This window comes from Labrus mixtus, chromosome 8 (genome assembly GCF_963584025.1).
Source record: "Labrus mixtus chromosome 8, fLabMix1.1, whole genome shotgun sequence".
NCBI classification, from domain to species: Eukaryota; Metazoa; Chordata; class Actinopteri; order Labriformes; family Labridae; genus Labrus; species Labrus mixtus.
The window spans coordinates 6383739-6393443 of record NC_083619.1 but is presented as its reverse complement, the minus strand read 5'-3'; the positions used below and the strand labels follow the sequence as shown (position 1 = coordinate 6393443).

General features: G+C 39.9%; 1 protein-coding gene across 1 annotated transcript in view; it reads right to left on the bottom strand.

The window, feature by feature from the left end:
* Positions 1-7627, bottom strand: part of LOC132978709 (choline transporter-like protein 5-A) — a 37797-nt gene extending 30170 nt beyond the window's left edge. The window contains exon 1 of the mRNA XM_061043982.1: positions 7433-7627. Coding sequence (XP_060899965.1) covers positions 7433-7571 — 139 coding nt within the window. The 5' untranslated portion in view covers positions 7572-7627. The remainder of the gene's footprint in view (positions 1-7432) is intronic.
* Between the last annotated feature and the right edge of the window lie 2078 nt (positions 7628-9705).

Sequence of the window (9705 nt, the reverse complement as noted above, 5' to 3'; positions counted from 1 at the left end):
TTCAGCCAAAGCAGATGAACCTTCTGCCTTCAGTCAGGCCTTTGAAGAAGAGCCTCGACTAGACCAGGAATCAAACTCTGCTGAGACACTGTTGCCACTACCTCCTGATACCCTGACAGCTGAACCTCCAGTCATGATTTCAGTCCTGGGGTGTGAGGTTAATGATAAGCAGCCCAGCCAAGATCAAGAACCTGCTGTCGTGCAAGCTCCAGCGCTTATTGGAGATGATACTGATGAACTCTGCACAATTGCTGAGGCAAAACTACAAGATCCTTTACTAGGCAAGGAACCACACTGTGCTGCTGGGATGTGGTCGCAACTACCTCCTCCTGATACCCAACCAGATGAACCCCCAGTCAAGGTTTCAGTGCTGTGGGGTCAGGTTTGGAAAAAGCAGCCTATCCAAGAAGCCGCCAGTTTGCCTGCCCTGCCACCTATTGTAACCGATGCTGATGCTGACAAAACCTCTGCTGTCACCCAGACTACACAAGAAGAGCCTCCACCAGAGTCTGCTGAGGTACAAACTCAATCACGGCATGTAACCCCACCAGATGAACCTCCAGTATATATGGTGTCAGTCCTGGGGGGTGAGGTGATAAATAAGCAGCCCAGCAGAAGACCAGCTCTTACAATCTCCAATGATGTGGTGCAGGATGAGATCCCAGAGTCTGGAATTCAAAGGTGGTTCGGATGGTTTGGAAAAGCTTTCTACTGCTGCATCAAGCCTGAAAAAGAAGACTGAGAATTCTTCTGTTTGAGAGTTACTGTCGTTATATATCAATAAATGTCACAATAATCAATGTATGGTTTCATTGCAGTCAATTAGCATCAGCCGGTCTCATTTGAAGTTATCATGATGTTGCTTACACAAAGTGTTAAGAGTAGATGATTATTATAGAACATTAATCGACAGCTAATGTCTAATGACAGGTTCGGTAAAGTTACCTGTTATTTAATTTACAATAATTTTGTGTTATTTATATAATGTTTTGTAAAAAGAAATTGCATAATTTACATCTGATCCATCCCGTAAGACTACCTTTAAAAAAAAATGTGTCATACAAAATGCAGCTTTGTACAAGATGACACAGATACGCAGATATTTGGTCAGCAAATGTCAGGGACACACTTGCTGTAAATGAGGTTGAGCAGGTGGGAGAGCGTAGTTAATTTTGATATTTAAGGTGGCTTGATTGATTTACAAAGTCAACTCATGCAGTGAGCAACATGAAAGTAAACACTCCACCTTAAAATGTCTGGTAGCTGTCAAATAGCCGCCATAAACTGTAAGATAGCGGCACAGTGAATTTTCTCTAATCTATTCTAACAGTGGAGGTCAACACATGGGAACATGACTGCAACTTGAATGACTTTGTGGCTTATTTTAAGTCATTTTCTTCAGATACAACTCTCTTTCAATCCTGGATTTCTCAATAATGGAGGTCGGCAGTCGATTATACGTCATGTCCACGTTTGGTTCCTGTGCTTCTGTTAGTGTATGAGCAACTGCAACGTGCCCAAGCCCACCTCTTCAAAAACCGTGCCAGGGCCAAGGAAGTGAAGAAACCTTCAAATGGATCTGTAATGTTGTGAAAGGTATAATAAACTTCAGGACACAAACATTAAATTCTAATGAATTTGAAATTTTAATAGTTTATCGACAACCACGGAAACAGCAGCCGGTGTTTTTTGCGAATGGGAATGATCTCTGTATCATTCTCAGATTCAATCTCAGAGCCAGTGTCAGATGAAGTTTCAAGAGACCAGGAGACATCACTTTCTGTATCCGAACCTGCGCCTCCATCAGACTCTGCCTCATCAAGGCTCTGGAGCATGGCTAAAGCCTCTGTGGCAGTCATCCTCCTCCTTCTTGACATTTAGTTCTATTCTGTTCTAAATCAGAATTTACTCTATTCTGCCTTTTCAATGTTGATTAATTCAAATGAATGTCTTCTATTCTTTCTATATGGTTTTAGGCGGGTAAGCTTTCTTTCCTCCTTGGCTCGAGTGTTATAAACAATAGTTGCTAGGCAACGGCGATGCGCACCTTCAAGAGCGGGAAAAAGTAGCGAATACTGAAATGATACACTGACACTATAATGCATGCAGTCAATATGACCACTATGGACTTTCAAGGTAGAAATACTCAAAACTCTTTTATGTTTTTGATAAAATAACAATGCTAGAATACAATATAGACACATTTAGGTAAAGTCATGGTCCTGTAGTTACATAGGTTTTATTTTAAGTAAGTTATTACATTGCAAAATAAAAAAACAGTCAAAATGACTGCCTTGGTCGTTCTAGTGTTAAGGCGCACCGTAGCTAAGTCATCGTCCTGAACGCAGTGTCTCCCCGTAGTCACAGTGATGGAAAAGAACGACATCGCGGTGGCTTCAAATTTCTCATTTCACTTTTAAAACTTTCAGAAGGGTCAGATGACAAGTCCATATTGATATCCACCTCGTGGTATGTCACGATTGCCCCCCCCCCAGATACAGCCATAATACCATAGGATTTATTAATCATGGAAGGCTGTCCACGTTTTGTTGCCAATGCTTGTGCCGAAGCATGCCAGGGTCCAGGATGTGGTACCAGTGCTTGAGCATCGGAGCACTCACACAAGTCTGTACTTTGAGGGTGAGGCGTGTGTGGGCACAGTATGGATTGCCTAGTGTGAGTGCACCCTAAGATAAACTGTAAATTTTAGGCACTTGACCCCTTGTTTCGCACATGGGACACTATCTCTATTCTCTAAAAACAACTCGCCAGAACTTCACTTCTGTGATGATTTTAAGTGGAGAAATCTTCTCCTTCCACCGCTGCAGGATGGAAAAGTTCAGAAAGCTTTTTGTTTTTGTATGTCTGGGGCAGTAATGGTAGTTAAAGGCAGAAATGTTTTGATCAAGTTAATATTTGATGGCAGGATGAGGAGAAGTTCCTTAAAGAGACAGCGGAGCGTCAAACAGCATTAATCAACAATCTCCTCCTCTCTGAGTTTTCTTTCTCAGATTAAATTCAGTATTAGAACAACCCGGGCTCGTCTCCATCGTCTGTCAATCGTCTGTGCATCACACTGAATAACAACTGTCTTTGGTTTCAAAAATAAACCTGGTTAAAGCACGTAGGTGGCAGCCGAGTTCAATAACTTCTCCATAGCGTGAAGCAGACGGAGGCCTTTCTTTCCTGCCAGGTGGGCGGGTCCATAAGTGTGTGACGTCGTGAAAAGAACGAATAGACTTCATCCTCGCTGAGAACTGAAGCTATTACAGCCTGATTCACTGCTGCAGGCTGAAACTATCCACAGCACCAATTCAAAACGGTTATAAATACTTTTAATTGAACAAAAAACAAGTAAGAAATAAGGACCAGATTAAAAAGTCTAAAAATAATTACACATTAAAGAAAACTTTTAAATTCACTCCCTATGCTTTGGTTAAATTCAGTAAATACTCTCCACTCTTTAAAAAGGTGTTGATCAAAACAATTAGTCTACTGTCTCTAAAAGGACAGTGTGTGTGTGTGTGTGTGTGTGTGTGTGTGTGTGTGTGTGTGTGTGTGTGCGTGTGTGTGTGTGCGTGTGTGTGTGCCACGAGGTCAGCTGACGGCATTAGTGAGCAGTAATACTCTTTAATCTTAATCCTGCTGAGACGAGAATATCCTCAGTGTGCTCACAAAGAACAGCACCTTCAGTCACACTGTTGTCTTCACAGTTTACACTTACAGTATAATCTACACCTTTATTCAGGTACAACGTTTACACCTGGAGGCTCCATCATGTCTCCGTCTACAGCAGGAATAATGGCATCACTCTAAACCGAACAATAATTTCTTCAAAAGTTAATTACAACGAATGCATGCTTGAACAAAATCTGCTTTTGTTGTTTCAGCGAAATAAAAAAGTAGCGTAGCTCATGTTGGACACTAAGGCCGAGGTCAGACAACCGATATGAGCTCGATTATAGTCTGATCCAGCAGCCGACCGAGAGTCAAGCATGTTTGATTTTCTGCCTTCTAGGATCTGTTCTGTTACATCGGTGACGTTGATCAATAAGAGTTCTCTGCACACAGAAGTCAGGAGCACAAACACACAAAAAAGAAGAGTGATGAAGTTTGTCGAGCTCTGGCATCAACATTCCTGTCTGTATGATTTGTGGATGGACGACCACGACAGAGTGAAAAAGGAAGAATGCTGATGTGAAATAGCCGATGAGCAATAGCCGATGAGCTTCAGCAACCTGGAGAGTAACTGCTGATAGCTTTAGCATCAATCTAATGGTTCCTTCATCCTAACATCAGCTGGCAGTTTATTAGGAAAACCTAGCTAAAACAAATTCTGTTTCATTCATCAGTCCTACAATCGTCATCACATCGGTCCTTATGATTGGTCGGTTACCATCGTCATGTGACTGCACACATTTCTGGCTCTGTGATCACCTAATCTGACATACTGACCATCTTAAACCGAAAACAAGACTGTGTACTCTGAGCTCGGCATAAGGCTGTCAAAATTGTATTAATTTGATTATTTTTGATGTCAGGTCTTTTAAAACTATACAATATCTGTTATACAATGCTCAACAGTATCAAAAAGTACCAAAACTTTTTTTTAAACCTTCAGATCTAAAGTCAAATTTTTAACCAATAGAGCGAGAGCTCTGTCTAAATTGCACAACAACATTGGCAAAGTTTCAGACGGAGTTAGTCTGCAATTTTTGGTAATTAAAAACAAGAAATTACAGGTAGCTATTTTTGTTGCTGTGATATCAGGTATCTATAATATTAGATTTTTATTTGTATCACATATAAGTTTCTATTCAGGTATGGTGGCATGGTAAAAGGCTGTGCTTACGTTGACTCAGAGTGTTTATGACGCTTACTTTTCTGTTTTAATCTATGGTTTTAATACATACAAGCATGAGTCTGATTGGTTGCCTCGTTACTATGGTGAACTATCAAGAGTACTATTCACTCATCGATGGTCTGAGAATGCATGAAAACACTAAACCATGTATGCATGTGTGAGTACAATTTAAAAAAATGTTTATACTTTTTTATTTTTGGGAAATTTTGTGCCTTTAATGGAGAGATAGGACAGTGGATAGAGCCGGAAATCAGGGGCGCGCGCACTCACCACTGCGCCACCAGCGCCCTGAAACCACATCTTTTAAAACGATAAAATTTCTGTTATTTTGATCATCTATAGTGACAAAAAGTACCATAAAGAAAACATTTTTTCCCTGAGACAGGTAGGAGAGGAATGAATCCATCAAACAGTGCAGCACACTCTCTTAACTGTATAAAAACATTGACAACATTTCTGTCTTGAAACATTTCCAAAGGTTTTTGTACAATTCAGACAGCGTGCAGGAGGATGTCTGCAAAAAGACCAAGTATTGGGTGTCTGAACTTCTAGTGTTTGGTACCATGCTATTACAACAGGTATTGATGTCATTGGATATCAAAGTTCTGGTGTCAAAATGGCAGTATCAAAATATTCTGGTGACGACAACCCTATCACTTCAGAGGGAATAACTTTGTAAAAAAAAAAAAAAAAAACGTTTTTACGACTTCAGATAAATTGTGTAATTATTGATCTTCATCATGAATGAAGCTGATCGGTGATCAGTCCACATCTCTTGGATCTGACGCGGTCTGAACTCTCATTCTGACATATTTCTTCTCCTTATTAACATCAGAGTGTAACCTAACAATCATGAAAATCACAGCTACATATAAGGGGGAGAACCAGAACTTTAAACTTCAGTACGATTCCAGTAAATATCAAACGTTGTCAGTACCTGTTTGGTTACCATGGCAACAAAAAAATAGAAATCCTTGACACCTAGAATTGGGTAATTTCAAAAATTGCAGGCAAACTCCTGCACACTGTCTAAATTGCACAAAAATGCTTTCTTGCCATTTTTGATGGATTCCTTCTTCTCCTCCACACCTGACTCATGAAACAGATGTTTTTTTAAAAGCCTTGTTACTTTTTGACATTATCAATCATTCAAATAACAGAGATTACACCATCATTTTAAAACACATGGTAGCCTATCCAAAAGTATCAAACTTAGGAAAATGTTGACAACCTTAAAGGTAATGGTTTCCACATTGTATGAAACAGGGGGCACAACAACAAGAAACAAGAGAGTCAAAGTTACATCACAAAGTGAATAGTGATTCTGTGGGCGACAAGCTAAATGTTTGTAACAATACTACACCCTGTAACAATCGAACAAAACATAACACCGACATCACAACAATCAGAAACGACGACACATGCACACAATTTTACCGCTCAACACTTACATCAAATTGAGAATATCTAAAATACTAAAAATGTTCAGATAACTGCTGCAGTGTTTTGTTTGTTTACTGAGTAAAATGTGATAAAAAAAAACATCCTGTTCCTGTTACCATGACATGTGTTTGATTACATTTATCAATGATAATCTCGCTCTGACTTCCATTGCCTTTTATTGAACATAAATGAATATGAAGCAATTGAAGATGCTCAGAAGATGACGTCACAATATTAAAAACAGCATAAACACTGGAGGAGCTTTGAAACTGCAGTTACATAAAAACTGGTGTCATCCTTCCATCATCTTTATTCATTTGTGTCTTAAATTTAACTGCTTTAACACTTCAACTGCCTTTGCACACATGCCTTTTGTTTCTTTGTTAGTCCTTTTTACTCTTGTTGATCTTTTGCATTTTGTCTGTGCTCTATCGTTCACGTTTTGTGGATGATGCTCTGTTTGTAATGACTGTTGATGTGGATTATGTTATTTTCCTGCCTTTGCTTTGTCGGTCACTTTGTAAATATCAGTTTGCTAAATGACTAAAATCACTATTTATTATCATATATTGTATCTCTCACAAACACTAAATGATTTGTCATTGAAGGAAAAATCAGCTCTACATGGTTTAGTTTGACCTAAAGTGTTTACAGCCATCCTGTCCTCAGGCTGCAGTGTCAGAGTGAGGACACACCTGATTCTGTCTCAGACTTGTTGTGCTTTCTAGGAAATTTTTAAAATTTTAACAGATTTGTAGAAAAAAAAATGTACAAAAGAACACAGGAAGTGCCAAGCAGCCCGGGTCTCCCCGACAGGTAATTACTATCATACACTATAACAGTCTGACGTTTCTGATTGGTCAATCAATAATAATAATGAGCTCATGCGCATGATACTATCAATTGCATAAAGCCGAATTAATGATGCAGTAAACGTCATGATGTGGTCATTATACAGACATCAAACAGCTGGGAACAAAGTTTATACAGAGGCGGTGTGTGTGTGTGTGTGTGTGTGTGTGTGTGTGTGTGTGTGTGTGTGTGTGTGTGTGTGTGTGTGTGTGTGTGTGTGTGTGTGTGTGTAGTGTCCGGTGGGGCTCGGGGTTCAGTCCCGGGGTTACTCACCGTAAACCGCAGCCGGAGGAACAGAGGAGCCGGAGGTCTCACTCTGCACGGCGGCGGAGCTGCTCGGTGAGTACCGGTGAGAGAGCATGGCGGAGGAGGAGAATGAAGAGGAAGAGCTACAGGAGGACAAAGAAAACATGAATGAAGAGGAGGCACGGTGAGGGAGAGATTTACACTGCTCTCTCTCTCTCTCTCTCTCTCTCTCGCTCACTACGCTGCTGAAAGTAGAGCAACACGCGCGCTGTCTGTGTGACGTCACGTCAGGTGGTATTTTTTAGAACAGACAACACCTGCACAGACTGCCTCCTTTATGAATGAAATATTGAATGTGAAGTAATCAACTGTCTGTGTAAACACAAAAAGTCTTTGAAAACATTCACAAACAGTTTATTTGACACGTCATCAATTAAGCAGAACAAAACACCTTTACAAACAACTTGTTTTTATTACGTAATGCCTGACAAACCATTTTATGAAAATATCCTCTACAGACCGATTAATTGATTAGGCTATTAAAGTCATGGTCGATTTTATTACAGTGATCTCTGCTGATGTTTTTAAAGTCACAGACTGGTAGAGCCTACTGTACAGCACATTCAGTGTGATTATCACTCCTCGATGTGAGGGCTTAATATGTCTGCAGATCAGCTCACTGTGAACACTGCAGCACCGCCCCCTGCAGGCTGAGCACCTGTAACACACTCACTAATGTTAATAACCTATCACAGCGGCACTCAAATCATGTAAGTAGGCTACGGTTGTTTTTAGGTTCAACAGTGGTGCTATCACTGATCAATATAATATCTTGACATTAAACGCAAACATGACAATTAAAAGAAGCTGTGAGTGTTTTAACTCAGTCAGCTGGTAGAGCTCTGGGATCTGTATTGAACAAAGTTAAACATCGTGGTAATGAGTGTGTGTAATCAGCTTGTGTAGGTTCCTCTGGTTCGTTGGTGTAGATGGCCTTGCAGTGTGGACCCCCCCTCCTGACTTCAACTATTAATATGAGGGTTCTATTACCATTAATATAAATGTTGATGTGAATCTTAGAGATGCTTAACAACTGCCATAATTAACATTATCAGTCCTCCCCATTTCATCATCATTACAGCTGCTTATGTTAATATAATAAATGTTATATAATATAGTAACAAAAAGGTAAAAGAGGATAGAGAATGGAGGGAGTTCAGATAATATCCATCATTAAATGAATGTTTTTAGACGTGATGTAAACAGACAGTTACAGTATGTGCAGCACTGCGTGGATTACTCCTGTGGCTTTATTTCTGTTACCTTATGACTCATAAAGTTTCTGTAAACATATTACATTAGCTGAGGATCTTTATTGCCCACAGCTCTGATAAAGTTTTTCATCTGGGTATAACTATACCAGGAGCTTCCCCTAGATGGCGTCATCAGTACAGACATTACAAACAAGGACAGGCTCAGTTCTTGTAGTGGACACAGTTTTGAATCTAGAAACAAAAGTCTCATTTTTTGGGAAAAAAATAACTTTTTACAATATTCAAATTATATGAGCTGCATCAGGAAAACAGAAAAAAAGATAAAGAAAAGTAAAAATATAAATTAAAACCGCAAGCAGTGATGAAGGGCCCTCGCACCCCTGTGCATGTCGGGGTGTGTTGTATTGTCTAATGTATTTTGGCCCTAAACCTTTAAGCGCTTTATAAACCAGCAACAGGATTTTAAAGTCTATTCTCTGACAGACTGGGAGCCAGTGTAAATACCTCAGAACTGGACTGACATGATCCATTTTCTTGGTTTTGGTGAGGACTCTAGCAGCAGCGTTCTGGATCAGCTGCAGTTGTCTGACTGATGTTTTAGGCAGACCTGTAAAGACACTGTTGCAGTAATCAAGACGACTGAAGATAAAAGCATGGACAAGTTTTTCCAGGTCCTGCTGGGACATAAGTCCTCTAATTCTTCAGGTGATAGTAGGCTGACTTTGTAATTGTCTTAATGTGGCTTTTAAAATTGAGGTCTGAGTCCATCACTACGCCCAGATTTCTTGCCTGGTCTGTGGTTTTAAGTCTTACTGACTGAAGCTGATTGCTGACTCTTAGTCGCTCCTCCTTTGCTCCAAAAACAACAACCTCAGTTTTGTCTTTGTTTAGCTGGAGAAAATTTTTGCACATCCACTCATGGATTTGCTCTATGCATTTACCCAGTGCTTTTATGGGACCATGGTTGCCTGGCGACATTGTAATATATATTTGTGTGTCGTCTGCATAGTTATGATAACTTATTTT